The 23135-nt window shown below is 35.4% G+C and overlaps 3 protein-coding genes across 3 annotated transcripts; all 3 read right to left on the bottom strand.

Moving 5' to 3' along the window:
* Positions 1 to 1408: 1408 nt before the first annotated feature.
* On the bottom strand, positions 1409 to 4652 carry LOC114353662 (pancreatic lipase-related protein 2-like). Its single transcript, XM_028305731.1, has 6 exons — positions 4554 to 4652; positions 3814 to 3988; positions 3365 to 3513; positions 2375 to 2620; positions 1729 to 2068; positions 1409 to 1526 (listed from the first exon to the last, which is right to left on the bottom strand). Exons 1-6 carry the CDS (start codon positions 4594 to 4596, stop codon positions 1481 to 1483), a joined length of 999 nt encoding a protein of 332 aa, XP_028161532.1. The 5' UTR covers positions 4597 to 4652; the 3' UTR covers positions 1409 to 1480.
* Positions 4653 to 5848: 1196 nt separating this feature from the next.
* Positions 5849 to 10825, bottom strand: LOC114353674 (pancreatic lipase-related protein 2-like). Its single transcript, XM_028305744.1, has 5 exons — positions 10768 to 10825; positions 10444 to 10621; positions 7070 to 7218; positions 6549 to 6794; positions 5849 to 6183 (listed from the first exon to the last, which is right to left on the bottom strand). The coding sequence occupies exons 1-5, from the start codon at positions 10823 to 10825 to the stop codon at positions 5849 to 5851; spliced, it is 966 nt and encodes a 321-aa protein (XP_028161545.1).
* Positions 10826 to 19081: 8256 nt separating this feature from the next.
* On the bottom strand, positions 19082 to 21331 carry LOC114353681 (odorant receptor 67c-like). Its single transcript, XM_028305751.1, has 7 exons — positions 20770 to 21331; positions 20449 to 20614; positions 20252 to 20348; positions 19868 to 19969; positions 19699 to 19787; positions 19422 to 19488; positions 19082 to 19238 (listed from the first exon to the last, which is right to left on the bottom strand). Exons 1-7 carry the CDS (start codon positions 21329 to 21331, stop codon positions 19167 to 19169), a joined length of 1155 nt encoding a protein of 384 aa, XP_028161552.1. The 3' UTR covers positions 19082 to 19166.
* Positions 21332 to 23135: the final 1804 nt, after the last annotated feature.

Below are 23135 nucleotides of genomic sequence, written 5' to 3'. Positions count from 1 at the left end.
TTTCATATATTTTTGGTCCAAAATCAAAAGTGCCGGCCAACAAAAAAAAGTGCTGTATTCTGACAGAATACGTCTGCCTTAGCATTTGTTACTATGGCACCAAAGCCGTAGCTCCACTGTGCGTCGAGTATTTGAGATCTAAAAGTCATCGATTATTCATACATTTTTTGTTCAAAATCAAGTGTCGGCCAAAAAAAAAAAAGTGCTGTGTTCTGACAGAATACGTCCGCCTTAGCATTTGTTACTATGGCACCAAAGCTGTAGCACCACTATGCGTCGAGTATTTGAGATCTAAAATTCATCGACAATTCATACATTTTTTGTTCAAAATCAAAAGTGTCGGCCAATAACAAAAAGTGCTGTCTTCTGACAGAATACGTCCGCCTTAGCATTTGTTACTATGGCACCAAAGCTGTAGCACCACTGTGCGTCGAGTATTTGAGATCTAAAATTCATCGACGATTCATACATTTTTTGTTCAAAATCAAAAATGTCGGCCAGTAAAAAAAAAAGTGCTGTATTCTGACAGAATACGTCCGCCTTAGTATTTGTTACTATGACACCAAAGCTGTAGCACCACTGTGCATCGTAGTATTTGAGATCAAAGTCAGTCGTTTCATATATTTTTAGAGCTCAAATACTACGCTGCACAGTGGTGCTACAGCTTTGGTGCCATAGTAATAAATGCTAAGGCGGACGTATTCTATCAGAATACAGCACTTTTATTTTTTGGCCGGCACTTTTGATTTTGGACCAAAATGGATGATGTCCTTTACTGATTGCATTTTTGGCATCAGTATCGATCACTAATTACCCCCTGATAGTTATTTTGAACATATATTTCATGTACAGAATTGACCTTTCTACAGATTTATTATAAGTATAGATTCATGATTCCCTTTGTTACTTACTAATACCTAAACATCAAGGCAGTATTTATTTACTATTATTCTGTTTAAACTATTATTCTTTTATTAAATATACAGCGATTTTATAATAATAAGCCCGAGATAGCTGGGTTTAATAAAACTAAATATCTACTCAAATCAAAGGGATCCCGTTAAAGTAAGAACTTTCATTCAAAATTACTTTCAAAGTTCTAGGAACATTATTTAATTTTTGTCATCTCATATAGCGGGGCTCTTTATTACTTTACAATTTACATTAACCTTTGTTTTTATTATTTTATTATTTCTTTAAAATAAGCTTGAGTTAATTTGCACCTCCAAACTAAAGAATGTTAAAATAGACTTGCAAAAAACGTAAGTCTTTTGTACCTATTATAAACACAGGTTTTAGAGATTAGTTACTAAATTCATTGGTCCAAACAAATGAAAAGTCATTGATTTTGAATGTTTTTATTGTAACGGCTGTTAATTTAAGTAGTTAAATAAATAAAAAATTCACATTAAAGTATGATTGAATACTGTAATAACAACTTTATTCGACTTTATTAGAGCCTATTTTGTCATTTTTTACATTAATAGGGGTAAAAACGTCTTGTTCTCATGCGGTACAATCCCGATCTGAAACCAAAATCCCATGGTTAGAAAAAGTTTAAAGAATTAACGAATAAAATTTGTACTGAGTGGAAAAAATTACCATTAAAAAAGTATTGTTAATGTTATCAAGATAGAAAAATCAAAAAGTTATTCTCATTTCCTGATTTCAATGAAAACTATCTGATGCTGAAAAGATGCAACTACTATCACCTATGCAACAACTTACCCAGTCTTGTTCAAGTCACTGTTGCCCATGTTGAGATTTTGGCCACGGCAAGTGCCCAGCGTAACTTGCAGGTAGTTGGAGCACTGCCTTCCCACGAGGTGGTCATGAGTAATTGTGGATGCAAAGAACCTCCAGGCTCTATTGTGGTTGCAGAAGTTGGTGAGACAGCCAGGCTGGCTGTTTCCACCGTTAGGGAAGAAGTCGGCGTCTCCAATCGCATAACCGATGCCAATGCTCGCAGACAGACCACCATCTGTATGGATTCCTTCAACGTACTGACCGTCGTTTCGGCTGATCTTGTTGGAGTTTAGGTTCCATAGTAATCCGGCGGGGTCAAGACCTGTGAATAATAATAATGGATAAACTTCTTCCTTACTTCCTATAAAGGGACTGTTAGAATAATTAAAAACACTAAAGAAAATCATTCGCGTTTTTCATCTCCCTCTTCTTATAGAAACTCCATTAAGTCCAAAGCACATTACAATAAATATTTTTGTAGTGAAATCACACCAACCACAACAGTATAAGACTTAACGAGTTAAGGTTAATATGTTGTCCTCCTTAAAATATCGGTGAGGAGAACAAACAGCGACAAAGTAAAAGAGAAGCACTGGATGAATATAACGACATTATTTTAAGTACGTACCAGTGACACGAGCAACCTTTCCTCCCAACTCCCTTCCAGCATTTCCAACGAGATGGGCTCCCAAGCTGAACCCAACCAGGTGCATTTTCTCATACGGAGCATTGGCTACTTTGTTCAAGAAGGCCAAGAATCTGCCAAGCTGACGGCCTGCTTCAGGAACTCCTCTGGTGGCTGTGACGTAGCCAGAGACTGCCAGGCTCCGCCAGTCAACGGCGATGACGTTGGCAGGTCCCTTCGATAAGAATGCTGGAATGACAAAACCATTTGAAGGGTCACACTATGCTCTGTTACAGCCACATTATTAGAGGCACTTTGCAAGTTTAAGTTTCGCACTAAAATTATTTGATTTTTTTTGTAACTATCACAGCCAACACCTATACAAAACTGTGTCGTTTCTTATCATTATAACTCATTAATCGTAGCCGCATAGCAATTAGATTAATCCTTATAATCAGAGGTTAATTGATTTCACTCAAAAAATATGAGATACTCGTAAGATAGATAATATTTTAGTGTTACCATATTATAGACTGCTGACATCAACATCTTTTAGACTAGGCGCAGACCACCGATTTTTAGGTGGCCGATAGTTGTGCCCAATTTTAAATTATATGAAAAAAACGGCCAAATCAAATCGGTGTAATGTGCGCACTTCCATACATGCCCATACTGATCAACTGCCCGACTAAATTATCGGCCGACGAAAAATCGTTGGTCTGCGCCAAGGCAAAGGTTAAGCAGGGGAAAGTGATCTAGAAACAATTTTATGTTCTTAGAGGTCTTGGTGGACGCTGATTTAACACAACTTGAAATACATATCTAGCAAAAAATCATACAGACCGCCTTCTGCCTTCACAAGAGTAGCAGTAGAGTGATCAAGTAGACTTGAATCAAACAGTTTTTGTTAAAGAAGTTGAAATCTAATGGCAGAATAATCTGTGAAATTGAGCCAAGTCACATGATAAGAAGGATATTATGAACAATACATACCTTCTCGCACCTGTGTGTTCATGCCAGAGTCCTGATTCCCGAGCCAGCCATGTACCACTACAACTGTCGGCGCATTCGGGTCAAAGTTTGATGACAGAATAGATTCTACATTGTTCATTTCCAGATTTTGTCCCTCTGACGGATTTTCTCTGCAATAGTAGACATGAGAAATTAACAGTGTGATTATGACTTTCTTACACCTACCTTAATTTGTACAATGCATTGTAGCTGTTACTAAAGTATTTAGTTTTATCAAACTATGAACAGACCACCCAAGAGAAGATAGTCTTGGCGCCTTAGAATGAGTAGGGCCGATCCCAAACGTAATGGAAAAAGAAGAATAAGCAGAAGAAGTTGTGGGTATTTAGGCAAAAGTAACAACGTAATTCAATACATAGATAAGATTTAATACACATTGGTATTAAAAAGTAAACATATAAATTATGTACCTTGTGAACAAAACGCATCTATCAATATAACTATCCAGACTGTCCAAAAGATCCTCATCAACCTCCTCTTCTAGATCAATCGTCTTTTGAAGACCATTTTCGTCAGTGTACTGGACGAATCTCGAGTATTCTTGCTCGGGGAAATCGGATAGTGGTACAGCCCACGCGGCGTTTGCTATAAAAATAATGTAAAAATAAATAACAATGTTCTAATAAACAATTTACTTCTCCGCAATGAATGCCAATACATAGTAGATACGACCACATAATGAAAAATTTGATTCACATCTTATGGCGGCGACAAATAGCTTTGATAGACCTTTACAATAGGTACCTACCACCTATTTCTTGTGGATGGCACACTTAGGACATTTTAGGGTTATGTTAAAAACCCGATACCTCAGTAAACTATTAATGTAGGACAGGATATCCTGCTTGATGGACTGACGATGAATTTGTCTGGATGAAAAGAGCGGGAGATAGTACTTTATAGCGTTCTTTGGGAAGGTATACGTCCAGCAGCGGACTGACATAGGCTGAAATGACCTGCATGCGTTTAGCTATCATAAAACACACATCATGAAAAGGAAAGAAGAAAGAATGAGGAAAGGGATAACAACCTAACATGCATGCGTGATAAGAGCACATAACGCAAAAAATACCTTAAATAAAAAAAGGTATAAGATTTCAATTAAGTATTAAATTAGAAAACAAAATTATAAATAAGTGATAATACTTACCAGCCAAAGCCGCAAGTAGTAAAGAAAATAGCACTATCTTCATGGCCGCTTTGTACTATGCTGGTTACCGCTAATGGCTAAGTTATCAATCAGACTTTTATTTATAGTAATAGATAGTTGCTGCAAAAATATTTTTGACGCAAATAATACTTATCTATCTGACGCATTTATAATTAATGATAATAACAAAAATATGTACTATTTTATAGGTGATTCCTACGTGCCTGGAATGGTATACTTACATACTCATAGATCCTACTAATATCCTACTTCCTACTACTAATAACTTATTCGACAAAGTCACCTTTGAAACGATTTGTTATAAAAATCGGTTTATCTGCGGTTTGCGGGCTACGAGACCACAGTTAAGACATACAAATCTACAAAAACAGTTATAGATTGTAACTGTCTAGTTAACTACGAAAATGACCACTGAAAACCAGCGTCGTTGGTGCTACGCACTGCGGAATTACGCTGAGTGGAAGCCTAATTGGCATCATTTTCAAATTAATTATATATTTAACGTATTAAGTTCTGTAATTTGTTGTTTTTAGTGAGCCAAATAAATGTATTTTCTTTCTTTTTCTTTTTTCTTTCACCTGGCAGCCGTGACCACACGTTCTGGTACAGACGGAGCATGTGCGGGTAACTGGGAGGAAGATTCAGCAAGATTGTACACATTCTCCATCGGATTGTACACACGTCGCAATAAAAATACCTAACTTTGATTTAAAATAAGTAGGTAAATTAGCATTATGCAAAAATACAGATAACGTAGTCTTTAGTATTTATCGGTATCTAATTTTGATTTTTAGATATCGGTTGGCGTCATATCGTACAAATGGATTTGATGACTGATATCGTTTAACGTCAATAAAGTATTTTAATAATCTGTTTATTTTTAAAAATAGGTAGATAGGACTGGCTTACACCGTGGTGTTTGAACTATAACTTCATTTTAATTATGCTAACTTAAGGGATACATTGTTTTTAGTCCGTATCTTTAATAAATGAATGTATTCATTTATGGATTTATTGTCAGTTAAGTGATTAAATATAAATTAATATGGATAATTGCGGCCAGTATTCAGACGATAAATTCCGCTCCTGAAAGTAAAACAGTTAATTAAAACAATATTAATTAGCCTGAAATACTAAAATAATTAACATTTGTTCTTTTATTTGCTCCACTGTCTGTCATATTGTGCATTTTGTTTTTATTATTCACTACTTCAAGAGCTGCAAGGTCTATTGTGTCAAAATGAAAAAGCAAATTAATAAACTTCTTAATAAACTCACCCAGTCTTCTGCAAATCATCATTGCCCAAAGGCAGCTCGCTTCCTCTACAAGAATCCAGTTTCATTTGAGTCAGTCCCGAACATTTCTTTCCAACTAAATTATCATTATTGATAGAAGCTGCAAACAGCTCATAGGACCTGCTATGATCGCATAAAGCAGTGAAGCATCCTGGTTGCTTAGAACCTCCGTTAGGGTAGAAGTCTGCATCAGCTGCGTTCTCTGATGTACCAAACGTTCCAAGGTCGGTGTGTATAGCTTCTACGTATACTGCGTCGGATGGCTTTAGGCGGTAAGGGTTGAGACCCCATAGTGGGCCAGCTGGGTCTAAGCCTGTAAAAAAGTTTTTAATTACAAAATTGGATATCATCATCATCATCATTTCATCTACAGGATAAACATATAATATGATAGGCCTCCCCCAATGACTTCCACATCGCACGGTTGGTAGCGGCCTGCATTCAGTGCCTCCCTGCTACTTTTATCAGATCTTTACGAGATCGAATCAGAAATGAAGAGATTCGTAAAAGAACGAAAGTCACTGACATTGCCCGACGGATTAGCAAGCTGAAGTGGTAATGGGCAGGGCCTAACAACCTAGATTAAGACTAGGTACATGGTGCTGTGTGAAATATCCAAACGTAATTTATAAATGTTGCAACCATTGCTGTACCATAGATAAATAAATAAATACTCACCAGTGATTCTTGCAACTCTTCCTTCCAGCTCCTTTCCAGCGTTTCCAGCCACATGAGCTCCCAAGCTATGTCCAATCAGGTGCACAGAACTAAAAGGTGTTCCCGTCAATGCATTCAGGAAATCCAAGAATTGACCAATATGTCTCCCGACTGATGGCACTGACACTACTGCTGTGACGTAGTCAAGACTGGACAGCCACCTCCAGTCTACGACTATGCCGTTGGTGTTTCTCTTTTGTAAGAGAGCTATAAAAAAGTAAAATAAAGGGTTTGAAATTGGTCTAAGACAATCATTGAGGACCAAAAAATTGCTATACATAATCTAGCAGAATCTTCAAACTAAGCCAAGATGGCTTTGGTGGCTAGATAATGGTCATACTTAAGTATATTGACATAGTCTGTCATTCCAAAGGTCTGTAGGTATTTACAGGACGTCCACTGCTGAACATAGGCTTTCCCCCAATGATTTCCATATTGCCCGGTAATTTCGTTTTTTAAAATCCTTAAGAAATTCAACAAACCTTTGGTCACCAAAGATCCGAGGCCCTGGCTTGGTTGACCTTGAAACCCGTGTATAAGCACAGCTGTTGGGTCATTTGGTTCGAAGTTGGAAGACAAAACTGAGTCCTCATCATCAAGCTCCAACCGCTGCGCAGAATCTGGATTTTGTCTAAAGAATAAAAATAATCAATTTAGGGTGGGTTCGACCAAACAAGAGGAAATATTTATCTCAGAATAAATCGTTAGTTTTTACATATTTCCCATACTGAAACTGTCAATGTGCCAGTTATACCTGTGGTTATACCAGGAGTTATTCTCGGATAAAAGTTTGCTCGAATTGGGCCTAAGACGTAAGTTATAATACTTTATGATATCGAAGAATGAACCATTAAATAGCATAAATTCCACAACATTCCTGGGAATCACTTTAGATGCTAAACTTCAATGGGGTCCTCATATTGAAACTTTGTCAAAAAGGCTCAGTTCGGCTGCTTTTGCAGTGAGAAAGATAAGGCAATTAACTGACATTGAAACGGCAAGGCTAGTATATTTTAGCTATTTTCATAGTATAATGTCATACGGCATATTGTTGTGGGGCTCAGCCGCGGACATTGAAACTGTGTTTGTTCTGCAGAAGAGAGCAGTGCGGGCCATTTATAACCTTGGACCCCGATTTTCCTTGAAAGATTTTTTTAAGGAAATAAACATACTGACAGTAGCTTCACAGTTTATTTATGAAAACCTTTTATATGTCCGCAAAAATATAGAGCAATTCACGAAAAAGAGCGATTTGCATAACTTTAATACAAGAAACAAAAATAAACTTGCCGTTCCAAATTTCAGATTGCATAAGATTGGTAATTCATTTATGGGAAAATGTATTAAATTCTTTAATAAATTACCACAAACTGTTGTAGAACTACCCATTCATTGCCCATTAAGACTCTCCTAAGTTTTCGACTTCGACGGAGTTGTGCATAAGTGGTGGGGGCCCCCGAAAGGGGCATTTTTTCGGTTTTCCGGTTATACCGCGTAAAGGACTTACCCTATCAAAAAGTGGTCTTCATGACGGTTGAAGGGCACTTAATCCTGCATTGAATAAGACCAAATTCATATGTTTTGGACAAACCGTTCTCGCGCTAAAGTTCGGCAAAGTAGAAAATATACGTATAATTAATGACCCTTCCACGTCCAATGGTTTGTTACCCACAGGCTTCCAAGTCTTGAAAAGGGCCACCTCAACCAGTGTAACCCTATCAAGGCTTACGAGCTTGATGCGTCTATCCTTGTTCGTCCCAGCGTTCCTTAACTGCGGTTGCTGCACCTCTTCCTGACACTCACCTGAACGACTCTGTGTTACCTACTGTGGCTGCCCCTCTTCCTGACACTCACCTGAACGACTCTGTGTTACCTACTGTGGCTGCCCCTCTTCCTTGTATCCTCTTGCATGACTACGTTGCCTAGCCGTATGCCTGGTCTAAGGTTCGACGCCAAAAATCAACAACAACAAGTTCATATTAAAACGCTGAAGAGTTTTTTGTTTGTTTGTTTGAACGCGCTAATCTCAAGAATTACTAGTTTGATTGAAATCATTATTTTTGTGTTGAATAGCTCATAAATTGAGGAAGGCTATAGGATATATACAATCACTCTGCGACTAATAGAGGCGAAGCAGTAAAGAAAAATGTTGCAAGCACGGAAAATAGTATTTAAACTATTTTCACGCGTACAAAGTTGATTTTGTGGCGTCGAACCTTGGACCAGGCATATAGCTAAGCAATGCAATCGTACAGGAGGGTACAAGGAAGAGAGGCAACCACATTAGGTAACACAGAGTCGTTCAGGAGAGTGCCAGGAAGAGGTGCAGCAACCGCAGTTAAGGAACGGCTGGGACGAACAAGGATAAGCGAATCAAACTCGTGAGCCTTGTTAGGGTTACACTGGTTAAGGCGACCCTTTACAAGGCTTGGAAGCATGTGGGTAACAAGCCATTGGACGTGGAGAGGGTCATTAATTATACACATATTTTCTACTTTGCCGAATATTTGCACGAGAACGGTTTGTCCAAAACATATGAATTTGGTCTTATTCAATTCAGGATTAAGTGCCCTTTAACCGCCATGAAGACCACTTTTCGATAGGGTAAGTCCTTTACGCGGTATAACCGGAAAACCGAAAAAACGCCGCTTTCGGGGGCCCCCACCACTTAAGCACAACTCCGTCGAAGTCGAAAACTTAGGAGAGTCTTAATGGGCAACCAATGAAGCCATTAAAGCAAAAAAATCTTTTGTAGGATTTATTTCCGATTTAATCAATTTTTGTGTTTAATTCTACTGGCCTATTAATGAAAAAGGGCTACTATAAAGTCGATGATTATTTAAAAGATAAAAATGTTTGGGATACGTTACTGCCTAGCTTGCATAAATATTTATGACTTTGTACATTTTAAAGCATGTAAACCTTTGAAAAAGAGGCTGACAATAGTGACTGAGTTTCTTGCGCTGCTTCTTCTCAGCACTGGTCCATTCATTGTCCTGAAGCAGTGGTAGGGTTAATACCGGGACGTGTAAAAGTGCTTTTTTTAAGCCTATTTACAGAAATAAATGAGTTTTTTTAAAGAGAGAGAGTTTTTGATGAGATAATGAATTGAACTTGTAAGTACAAACATACTTCAAACAATTTATTAGCTTTGTTATATTTTATACGAGTATTTTAGTACGACGTATCTATAGCTGAAGTGGCAATGGGCAGGGCACATAGTACGTAGAACTGACGGCCAATGGGGCAGCAAGGTTCTGGAGTGGAGGCCGCGTACCGGAAAACGCAGCGTGGGACGTCCACCCACAAGGTGGACCGACGACATCATAAAGGTAGCAGGAAGGCGCTGGACGCAGGCCGCTACCAACCGGGCAACATGGAAAGCAAGCCTATTTTCAGCAGTGGACGTCCTATGGCTGAGATGATGATGATGATGTATCTATAGCGTAAGGTGGAATTATAAATCTTTGTTTCGTCCAAACAAATGCGGATGTAACTATAAATATACTTAATATCAACAAAACAGATTTTGGTTGCTAATTGAGATAATAATTTCTTTAGATAATGAAGTTCCTGGTTGAGTAAATCTTTATCATATCATATTTACAAGATAACAAATCCGCTAGCTTATACAGGATGGGTTTTTTTTAAGTTTTATTTTGCAACTTACCTGGTACTTATGTACGGGATTATTCCCACCTCTCGTTCCCAACGCTGCAACTCCTGTGTAGTCAGTATCTACAGCTTGACGGCCAATTAAAGCCCAACCAGTGAAGGTCAAGTTTGTCCCGGGGGAAAGTTAAACCGTCATTGCGAAATTAATCAGAAGAACATAGAAGGAGTTCGAAGTTCTTACCTGGTGTATAGTAAGTATCGGTTAACATCAACACTTCTTTTCGCTCTTTCCGATTTCTTGGATTGTGGTTTTGCTCCCAACTCTTCAAGTTGAGTTCCATCCCATTCCACTGGAATTTCAACGAATCGACTGGATGATGATGATGATGAGCTACTGATTGGACCAGCTACAGCTAAAGCTTGAAATTGAATGAAATAATAATGAAAATGTATAGGCCATATAAAAAGATAGAGAATAAATCCGAGTCGTTTAAAAAAAATCTTGCTCACAATAATAATTTAGAAATGTAATAAGCCAGGTGTCTCACTTCTATTTATAGTTTACATGCAATTGGACCTGCTCTCCTATCAACAGCAATATTCTTGCAAAAGTTTGAATGCATTTTATATTTTTAAATGCTCCTAGGAAAACTTCGCCGCAACTCCGACTATTGTAACCACTAGACCGAAGAGAAAATATTTTATTTCAAATATAAATTAAACACTGAGGCTGAGTTGCACCACCTAATTTTGACCGTAACTTTCACGTTAACCGGTTTTTTTGTATGGAGTTTGACAGATTTTTGACGTTTGTCAAAGTTTATAAAAGAGCACACTCTATAAAAATATTAATTACTTGCTAATGTGTGTGGTCACATTTAATTTCTTTTTGTAGATAGTTCGCAAGATAAATTATCTACACGAAAATACCATATCTATTATTTATTAACAATAATTCTCATTATTTTAATCAATCCATCAATTACACTCGTACTTACAAGGATTAGCTAAATAGCTCCGGTTTTGTTAAGCACTTTAAAGATTTTAAATTGATCTAAGTATAGTGCTAAATACATATTACAATACCTGCTATTGACAATATTATAAGCTCGTGCTTCATAATTTTGAACGTGGTAACAGGTACTATTTTAACTATCAGTTAAAGTTGGAGACATATCAAGACGCAACATCAGTATTTAAATATTTCAATAGAAAATGCATTACAATTATAATTGTCTTTTGATTCATTCATTTATAGTGTGATATTTTACAATCATTCGTCAATTTCATAAAACAAAATAAATGAAAATTGTCATAATAACAAAACATGAAACAAAACACGGTCTCAAAATGATAAATGTTATAAATACGAGTTGAATAACAGAACAAATGAAGTTTATATATTTAACCAACTCGGGCAAAAGTTAGCTTCTTTTGCTTTACTATGCTATTCAAGCATTCTGAAGAGTGAACCTCGGTTAAAGTTCCCGTGGGACTACTTGCCCTTCATTGCTGAGATTTGTATTAAACTTGCAAAATTGAAATGAACGATAAGATTCCTTTTTATTCGCCATCGGCCTTTTTCGTAAACTTCTGGCATGATAGATTTGTCAAAATAATTATTTTGAAAAATAAAAATCTCGTTTTTTTATTGACGTTTTCGCTATCGTTTTCAAAAGTAAGGATGGAGCTTACTATAAAATTTAAATTAGGCACTAAAAGTAAGAGTAGGCGCACACCGTTGATTTTTATTGGCCGATAGTTGTGCCCGATTTTAATTTAAATGAAGAATCGGCCAAATCGAATCGACGTATTGTGCGCACTCCCATACATGCCCATACTGTACCTCTAGTACGAAAAACTTTCGAGTTCGTTTCGTTGCGTATTCAAAGTGTCAACGAAAAATTTTGTATGAAAAATTAAACAGCGCCCCCTATATTATAGCCGCCCTAGGGGGCGCTGTTTAATTTTTCATACAAAATTTTTCGATGACACTTTGAATACGCAACGAAACGAACTCGAAAGTTTTTCGTACTAGAGGTACTGATCAACTGCCCGACTAAACTATCGGTCGACGAAAAATCAACGGTGTGCGCCTACTCTAAGCTTTTCGAAACATTCCTAAAAAGGTGGTCGTAAGATTTTCTAGTTAATTGCTAAGCTTTTTATTTTATTTTAAACAAAGAAAAAATATTAGTGAAACTTTTTAACTGCCATATTGGGGTACAGGGCAATATACCTAGCTCGTCGTATTTTTTTTATTTTAAAAAGTAATGACAAATAATATACAAAAAACTCTATCGAGTAAGTAATAAATCCCGGTAGAGACACTTGAAATGTGTTTCTAAATCCATTATACATAGTGACAACAATAAATCTCTTGCCCTTTGTTCTATCATAATAATTTTGTAGTACTAAACTCAAAGGCAGCTGAAGAAAAGGTCTAGAACAATGAATATGACGCCTTTATTTTAACGATATAGTAATAGCATTTGTATTAGGAACAAACGACAGCACATCAAGTTATACGTTTTTGTAAAATGGCATTTGTTATCACTTCTATACCACGTTATTTTAATTACAAATGCCGTCTTTTGTGCGAAGATCCGATCAGTCCAAACCACTGGACGGATCGGGCTGAAATTTGGCATGCAGATTGATGCTATGACGTAGGCATCCGCTAAGAAAGCATTTTACGAATCTCCACCCATAAGGAGGTAAAACGGGATCCTCGCGTATAAAGTCGCCGGCGGCCGCTAGTTAAGTAAACATAATATAAAATTCTGACTCGGACATTGTGAATGTGCAGTTAATTTTGTTATCACTGCGCTACTTCTCAAGTCAAACCCAAAACAGTAGGTCATAAAGATATAGGTAACTATTAGTATGTGATTTGATCGAATGTACATCTAAATTCTAAAACATACAGATAATGTTATGCATTTTAGAGGCACTAGTCGTGGAAATAAGAAGGATATCACTTGCTATTGCAATCGTTCTGGAGTAGCCAAGATCTGCAGTTTGACAGTTACTGTATCCTAACAAGAAATCGAACTGACTGAAAAATATTAAATTAATCAATACACTCAAATTCAAATTCAAAATCAAATTCGTTTATTTCTTTAACTTAGCCTAGCTCAATTACAAGTTGTTGCAACAGATGTTACTTGTGCTAGGAGGCACCGCTCTTCCATAAAAAAACAGTAGGTAGGCAAATTTATTTTTTATTGCGTTTAGTGTGGATAGAAGAAAATAAATAAGTACACTTTATAATATTTTACAAGTGAAAATTTAACAAGTGATTAGGTACAAGTGAAAAAATTAAAATTAAAGTTAAATTAATGCAAAAATACTAATTAATACTAGAATCCAGGTAAAAGATATACACTGGTCATGAAGCTGATGAGAGTAGGTACTAAAAACATATAATCTTATCGCCAAAAGAAAGGCGAGTAAAAAAATATTAAATCAGTTTTTATAAGAATAATAAATAATAAAATTTTATCGCCTACCTGTTAAATCTGTGCTGCACTTTAGTGTGTAGATAACATTATACCCCTACTGTGTTTTAAAGCCTAGATAATGTCATGTAACCCACTTCTTATCATGTTGCATAAGGATTGTTTCTGAGATTATATAAAATATCTACTAATAATCGCACGTACATCACGTATGATTTAATGAACCGATTATGATTAGATAAGTTATTTGCAGCAAAACAAAAACGATGATACATTATGTTTCAGGTCCGGTTTTCATTAAGGCGGAGCGAAACGGAGAAGTGTTTTTCCGCTCCTCTCCGCTACGCTCCTCTCCGCTCCGTTCCTCTCCCTTCAGTAATGGTGAAAAACGGGCATTGTCCATTTAACATGCAAAATGTAGAAAAGAGATTTATTTAAGAAACTTTATTCAAGCTTTGTCAATTAAAAATTTATAGATTAAATTAAATAACATTTCGTTAATACAAAAAAATGAAGTTAATAGCTACTGACCTTTATTGTACTTATTAATCTGTGGTTTCCCGGGGCAATACATTTTTTCCAAGAATTTCTTCAATTTATTTAATTGATATTTTACTGCGAACATCGTTTTGCTTAACGAAACTAGTATTTCTATACCATAGACTCTATGGCAGGGTATTTCTCATCGCCACGGTTCTCATCGTCACCTTCGTGGCGAATTTTATTTCTAACTTATTTCAACTTTTTGTAAACAAAAATTATAGCGCTTGATGTGAAGATTGTTTTCTCAGTAAATCAGTCAAATAGTGAGTCTCGTTTGGAAGCTTTAACGTTTTGAATTTTTTGATGCCACGAAAGTGATTCTGTACTTCACAGCAATAATTTTTTCAAACGTTACAACTGTAAATGACTCTTAAGTGTTTATAAAACATATGTTTTGTCTTATTTTCATAGATAAATAGCAAGAACTTAATATAGGTACCTACTTAAATACAGGATAAAACTTTACCGATTACGTCACCTACTAAGTTACAAGATTCTACGCAATTGGTTTTAAGGGTGACACTGGTGGCATTCTGAAATGCTAAAGAAGCAAAAAACGGATTATCAGTACCTCAATAAAAAGGAACTCTAACTGATTATCAGTCCCTCAACAAAAATATTTTTTTTATTTAGGCCAGAGGGCCTCGTATTTTTGTTGTACAACTTTAAACTCAAACTTCAGATTAATTTTATCTTACAAACAGATACACAGTCACATATACAGACATCCTAATTTTTTGTGTGATTATTTGTCTGTATATCAAAATTGTTTGTTTTCCTAATATAAATAAATAAATAAATACATACTGTCATATAGACAGACAACAAAAATACGAGGCCCTTATTTATTTATTGATGTACTGATCTCTACTTACCACGTATAATTTATTAGTTATTAAAATATTGTAAAAACATAAACACCAGTCACTATATTTTAAAATAAACCAAAGCAAGAAATCACTTTCGTGGCCTAAAATCACCTTCGTGTATAAAACACCACGAAGGTGATGCCACGAAAGTGACGAAAATTTTAGTTTTTTATGAATTATTCTTAAATTTGAATTTAACGGTTCAAGTTGAATACTACACAAATAAGTCTCACATGTTAAGTTTTCAATGGCAAAGTTTCAATTAAATTGTTTAAATTTTAAAGGTAGAAAATATTGTTCAAGAAAGCGACGGTATGTCTATGGATAATCACAAAAAGTTACGTATTTTTTTCGCGGAACGACGATCGACCTACCTCACCTCCCCAATGGTTGAAGCGCGACTGACGTTAACCGAATAGAACGCTGTGATTGGTTGCTGGTGTTCGGTTTAACGGCAATCTTGTATTATTACTCAAAATTTTAGGTACCTAAAATCGTGTGACCAACGTATTTCGCTTTCTCAATTCAAAATAATTATAAGAAGATATTTTTTTGACTATTGTGTGGAAAGTATATTTAATTACGATGATTTTAGTATATGCTACACACAAATTGAATGAAAATTGTGAATGCAGTAAACAAAAGTTTCATTGCAACCGAAGGTGTGACACGATGAGAATGCGAAAAATGACCCCGTTTTTTATCGTTTCATGTGATTTTTTCGTATTATTTTTGCTTCTATTACGATAAAATTTATTTTGTATGTAGCTAAATAGATATTTTATCATCTGATTTCAAAGGTATTGTTCTAACTAATACCGTTTATGAACTATTATTGTGTGACCATCAAATTTGAGTGTAAATGAGAAGTACCCGGCATAGAGATATAGAGAGATGCCAACTAATGCGCTGAGTTCGAAACTCAGTGTCGCGTTAGAAATTCACACACACAAAGTAATCAAAATTTATTTGCTCAATCCACTGCGGTATCAGTACCCAACGTTCGGATAATTTTTAGGGTTCCGTACCTCAAAAGGAAAAAACGGAACCCTTATAGGATCACTTTGTTGTCCGTCCGTCCTTCTGTCAAGACCCTTTATCTCAAGAACGCGTGAACGTATCAAGCTGAAATTCACATGAAATACTCAGGTCTATTGTCCCTTTAAGCTGTGAAAATATCAAACTTCTAAGCCAAGCCAATCAAAAGATACAGCNTAAAGCCCATGTATGATTTATTACAAAAGAATTGTAAATTTAATTGGACAAAGGAATGTCAAGAGAGTTTTTCAACTATAAAAAAGGATATTGTATCTGACAATGTACTANCGTTATATAGTACTAGGTACCTATAATGCAAATATAGGAAAAATAAATAAATAAAAAATAATCATACCGCATATTATTTTTTTTATAAAACTCCGGACTTTGACGTAATTTTGGTTTAAGTGAAATGAATGGTGTCCATTGGCATAGCTACAGGTTTTACCTTAGAATACTTGTTTTATATTTGTAGATAGTTACCCTGCCTAAAAAAAACCCTAGCTACGCCAAAGCTAGCGTTTAGTGATGGTCAACTCGAGTAAATAACTCGAGTTAACTCGAGTTGGGCGTAACTCGAACCCACTCGAGTTGAATTCTCTCTGACTCGAGTTCGTATCGTAAACCGAATGGAACCGACATGGACCGAAGATTGCCGATCATTTGAGTGATGAGACTATGTTCATTTGAAGTTAACTTTAAACTGCCGGTTATTGTTGTAGATTTTCGTGTTTTATGTTTTGTTTTTGAAAAATGCCAAGTGATAATAAATATACATATTTTTTAAAATTAAAGTTCAAGCCAAAAATCCATGAATAAATTATTTATATTTCAAACAATAATTTTCTTTATTACTTTAGTTAGTATGATTCTCCCAATACATTATAAATGATATTTTTTTAATGTTAATGCGAATCTGAGCGAATAAACTGGTAAAACTAAGTAAAAAACTCACTTGTCCATCCAGTTAACTCGAGTTACGTAACTCGAGTTCAACCCGAGTTACGTAGATTTTAACTCGGGTTAAATCGAGTTTTGTTTTTCCCGAGTTGGCCCATCACTAAGCGTTATTTGATAAGGATCAGATATAAACACAAAATAATCTTGCGTGCATACCTCAGATCAATGATCTGAGGTGCATACCAATGTTATTTATACCATTTTGCAAGGGGGAAGGGATTTGTGGTTAGCCCTGACTACTTAAGGACAGGAAAAAATCAAATGATACCGCGAGCTAACTACGAACAGCGCCATCTATTGACAACCGTGCGAACTACGTAGTGTCGTTGCTCGGTGATAGGTGTTGCTGATTGCAGCTCATTGTTACAATACTTTTTATTAAAATCGGATTTTATTCCGGAGGTTTTACAATTTCTTACTACTTTCGCAAATCATTACAAATGAAGAAAGGAATTTACGGTGTGGTACCCTCAATGTACAATTAGATTTCGAGCGATACCACTTTTGTGCATTCTCCTTTTAAGTAGTTACTTTCCCCATTGTAATGTTATGAATTTCATTTTGCAATAAAAATACCATAGTTATGACTCGATTGTCGTAATGAACGAACTTTGTAAGCCTTGCAGGTTTGTACGGAACCCTCGGTGCGCGAGTCGCACTTGGCCGGTTTTTAATACTACGCAAGCTATGTTAATTATTTACATTATGACTTCGCTGCTGTCATCATTACTGTCACGAGCAACAGAACAGAAACAGAACTTTGGGCATATTGCTGCGAAACCGGCCCCGCCCCCTTGTCACATCTCCCTTTAGTTTCTGTGATCTGTGCTCTATACCATTTCATCTGAGTCGATTCATTACATTATCTATACCAATATTATAAATGCGAAAGTAACTCTGTCTGTCTCGCATACAGGCCTAAACCACTGAACCGATTTTGATGAAATTTGGCATAGAGATAGTTTGAGTCCCGGGAAAGGACATAGGATAGTTTTGATCCCGATTTTTGAAACAGAGACGCGCGCGATCAAGTTTTTTTGTATCAGACAAATTCCACGCGGGCGAAGCCGCGGGCGGAAAGCTAGTAGGTACCACATAAGCGTAAAAAGGTACAATAAGTACAGACATACTAGCTACTTTTAGATTTATGATATTATTACGGATGCTGATTTACATTGGGAAGGAACAGGTGAGCTTAATAACGGTTAATTGCCCATTGCGCCGACAAAACAATCATTTGGACCCCGGGACTGTTCGGCCGGCATTGTGGACTGACGCTGCGTGTTTATAAATCACTGTTTAGGTTAGCATGAGGTATTTTTAGATGAAGATTAAATTATTAAGCACCTATTTGATATTTATATTTGTTATAATTTAGAAAGAAAGAAAGATACATTTATTACAATGGACATCACACAAATACAGGCAATTACATAGACATGACAGTGGCACATAATAATCAAAGAAGAAAAAATAAAATAAAATAAAAAAAAGAGTAAACTTAGCAGTGCCCACTGCAACGGGACCCCACTCAGCATATGCCGTGGCCCACGGTGACAAAGGCCACGGCGCTGGTTTTCAGTGTGCCCCATGCCGAGTGATGGTCACGTCACGGACCATTGGTAAAATAAATAAAATAGTAAGATTATCTAAACATACATAAATAGTACCTAATATTACTGCACAGATAAATACAAAAGGCGGGAAATCGGTAAGGATGAAAGACTACGAAAAGAATATTAATAAAAAGATAAAACTGAAAATTTAAAAGCGATAATAATGTGGAAAGTATTTTTACTCGACGGAAAACATTTTCAGAACATCTTTGAGTTTGCGATAGTATATTGTTTTTAAGATACAATTAAAAATTATGTGTATTACTTACATTTTTTTTATTTTACAATTTGCTAACATTTTGTATTTAAAAAAAATCTTAGCCATTATCTTATTAGAGAATTATATTTAAACCATTTTTTTTTGTTTTTATGTATTTAGTTTTTCATATTTACTACAGTAGTCTAGTCCTAATATTACTCAGTAATTTAAATTACTTTATTAAATTTTAATAATTAACAGAGTTTTTCGTTACTAATTTATGTGTATGATCCGGATGGCTTATAGACCGTCCTCAATATGGTGAAATACGACCATGAAGTGCTGATGATCTGAAAAGAAAATTTTGGCTTTCAATAACATAGTTCACAAACGTAATAATATATTTAGCGATTAGAGTCGCTTCTCAAACTAAATTTTGAATAAACAACTTGAAAAAATGAAATCTATTTCAAAAATATAGTTTACAAAATACGGATGTAGGTAAGTGTCAATAAGATGATAATAAAACTCACTTTACTGAAGCTTCTGTAAGATATAACTGAAAACTTAAACGCCGTTAACTGTTGTTCTTTGTGTGACCTGAAATAAAACAAAAATGTTTACTACGTAATGCATATTAAAAAAATATATCCAAGCTTTTTCATTAAGACAATTTGAGCTCATCCATTTGCGAAATATTAATCCACTTTAGTGCGAATTTTTGTTCGAGTACTAACTGCTCAATTCTGCGTCATTTAAATAACTTATTGTTCAATGTAATTCAACTGGTTTGTAATAAACATTACTCACCTGATCATAAGAATCAAAATAGTTTTCTTCGCCTTCCGATCCATCCCATGCCAGTCGCAGAGATACGCCGCCTCTCCCACTATCCGGCTCTGGAGGTGAATACAGCAATTATCAGCACTTTTTACCCTTCTGGCGAGTAAACCAATTACCCCAGATAGTTTTGTTTTACCTCTCTTATGATATTCTCCCCGAAAACGCTCATCATTAATATTTGGAGCAATACGGAGAGCAGAAATAACACGTAGCCCAGGAAATGAGACCAATTGCCCAACTGGAATTAAGTCGTGTGTATTATTTTGGTTAATGAAAGTGATTTTGCCTAGATTTGAAATTGAATTAGCTGCTCACAATGATACTATGGCTCATATTTAGAAAATATCTCTTAAAAGTTGATATAAACTTATGCAGGATGATAGGTTGAATATAAATGTTTACACTAATCACCATCACTTTTTGATTGAGGCATAAAAGGCTTTGAAAAAAATACAATTAGGCAAAAGTAAACTGTTTACAACAGGAAATTATTTAATAAAATTGATCAATTAGTGCTTACAGTCAAACTGAATCCTAGAGTACATATCTCGAGGGATCCCACCAAATAATTAAACAAGTTCGGCAATTTGAAAATATCATCCAAATCTTTTGATAACCTGAAAACATCATTCCATTTATTAATTTTCTGTTAAAGCATGAACTTGAATTTGAAAAAATATCAAAACAAACTAGAATTAAAGAGCCAAAAATACTTGCTTCAATAGATACTGATGCTGCTGTATAATCTTTTCCAGTGATTGCACATTTTTGCTATTCATCCTTGAGACTTCGTCGCTCAAGATCGCAAAGTTGTTGCAAATTTGAGATGTGGCGACACAATACAACGCGTCTGAAGTTGTGAAATCTAATATGCATATCCAACCTACAAAAAACATTAATTAAAAATCAGTAGGTAAGCCAGAGTCATAATTCAATAATATCCACGGTAATAACATCAAAGACTTGCAATTCAGAAATAATAGCCTTCATTTCCGACCGCCGCGGTGCTGAAAAGTTTCAATTTGAAATATAACTTACCGCACGAAATTGAATACACATATACAATAAGCCACGTCTGCCACATATCTGTTGAAAATGGGACCAGTACCGCATATGGCAGTCTGAAAACCAGCTCGCTTTTTGCCACGTAATGGTAAATCATAAAAATTGGAGCGGAAAAATTATACACCGATATCAGCACACCGTTTAAAATGAAATAGTAGCGCAGCAATTTGTTGATATTCAATACCTCTTTTTCAATTAGTTTCTTTTGTCTTACATTTTCAAGTGCTTTTGCGTATAGTTTTTCGAGGCAGTCGACAAGCTCGAAAATCATTTCTTTTTTTGCGACTAAAAATACAATTTTGAGGATGGATAAAACGCCTATGAAAAGGCACGGAGCTAAATCTGATAGCTCAATTATATTGTTTGAAGATATCTTTGACACGAAATAGCTAATTTCAGCCAGCAACATTATGGCCAAAAGAACAGAGAAAAGGTAAAACCTGAAATATACTTTTCGATCGTTTAACTTAATCCCCAGAACCCAAAAATTCCATTTTATTTGTTTGAATATCTCCTCGAATGTTGGCAACTCCATTTCGACGAATTGTTTTATGTTTGAAGTTCTCAGTTAGAATACTCAAGTGAAACTATTATTTCTAGTTTTATTTATCACTATTTATTTATGCAGTTCAAACTTACTAGGGTTGTAAAAACGAAACGAAACTATTAAAAGCGAAGGAACTACTAAGTAACTACCTATGGGTTTAACCAATCGCTCAACAATTTTATCATCACAAAAAAGGTTTATTGAGAGATAATTTTCAGAGTCAAAATCTGTGGCAACATAATAATATGCCACATAATTATTATTACTCTCATCTGTAACACAAATTAACTAATTGTTGGTAAAAGGAATTGTTCATCAATTCCTTTTACTAACAATTAATTTGTGTCTCAGATCAGATTTTGTAGGCTTCAATGATCGGAATTACGTATACTGAGAAGCACTTAAAATAATAATAAATTAAAAATTAATTAGGAGCATTCAGCACACCTACCTAATAACATAATATCATAATTATCACTATAATGAGAATGAACTGATAATGAAATATTTACGAAACACAATTATTTTTCGAAATTGTATTACGAAAAACCAAACTTGACAGCCCTAGCAACAATTTGTAGAATAAAACTAAACCCGGTTATTAAACTCCTGTTAGCCAGACAGTTAATCTACCAAATATAAGTAACAATTATAAACTAAAACCATTTACTGAATACCTATTATTTACTTTGTTGGTACGATATTATAAATATTGTATGTTATAAGGATGTCTATGGCTATGCACGAGCATAGCCTAGTCATTACATAGGCGTGACACGACTTTCAAAATAATGTAACTTACCTATTTTAATATTTCTAACAGACACATATTTTATTACTTTGCAAAGATTTCTGTAGAACATTTAACACGTAATTATGCCACACAACTTTGTATGTTTTATATTTAGGTACTGTTGAATCCACTAAGAAGGTTATGGATAGATCTAAAACTACGAGTACAATACTCGTAGTTTCTCGCAACACTTTACGTGTCTAAACCTGGAATAAAACGAAAATTATTACAGACGTGTGACAATGTTGTGTAGAATTCGCTTAAGTTGTCAGCAAGACACACAGCACATGAGACTATACATGTTCGTTGCAAAATCGCACTTATTGCAACTAACATAAGAAGCCACAGTGAAGCTTGATGTGCTGTCGACCGTACAATGAAATAAAAGCGAGTTTTCGCCGGTAAGAGTATCCGGTTTGTTAGGTCCGCTCGTGGATTCTGTGTCACCTGTATCGTATCGAATATTTTTGTAATACGTACATTTTGCGAGACTATTTTCGTCTAGAAAATTATAGTGTAAAACTACTTATGCCATGATATCACGTGGAGTGAATGCCAATAAGCGCGTCTTTTGTATCGCCAATTATAATTTCCTTCTGAAATAGTAGTAATTATCGTTTATCTATGGTAGATACCACACACAGAACATAGAAATAGGTAGATGCTTTTTTCTTTCTTTCTCTTTATTTTATTGCAAACGATCATAAAGAGAAGTGTGTCGTTCTTGAAGCCAATGGAATTCGTAGCACATGAAATTTTTCACTAGATTTTCTATGAATTTTCTAACTTTTTAGTTTGGATATCATGCTCTAACTCTAAAATATAATGTGCTAGTCTAGAACATTATTTTCTAAGGATCCCAAATCAATACGGATACTCATTCTATATAAAACGTTCAATGTTCCTTACGAGCTCCCGAAACTTTGGGTGATTTAAATAAAATATTGGACCAAGTTCAACTCGTACACCATCCGTCGGCGAGATTTGATTTTGAAAAGA

The sequence above is a fragment of the Ostrinia furnacalis genome, unplaced genomic scaffold (assembly GCF_004193835.3).
Source record: "Ostrinia furnacalis isolate ACB-3 unplaced genomic scaffold, ASM419383v2 OfSCF1780, whole genome shotgun sequence".
Classification (NCBI taxonomy): domain Eukaryota; kingdom Metazoa; phylum Arthropoda; class Insecta; order Lepidoptera; family Crambidae; genus Ostrinia; species Ostrinia furnacalis.
This window is presented reverse-complemented; position numbering and strand designations above follow the sequence as displayed.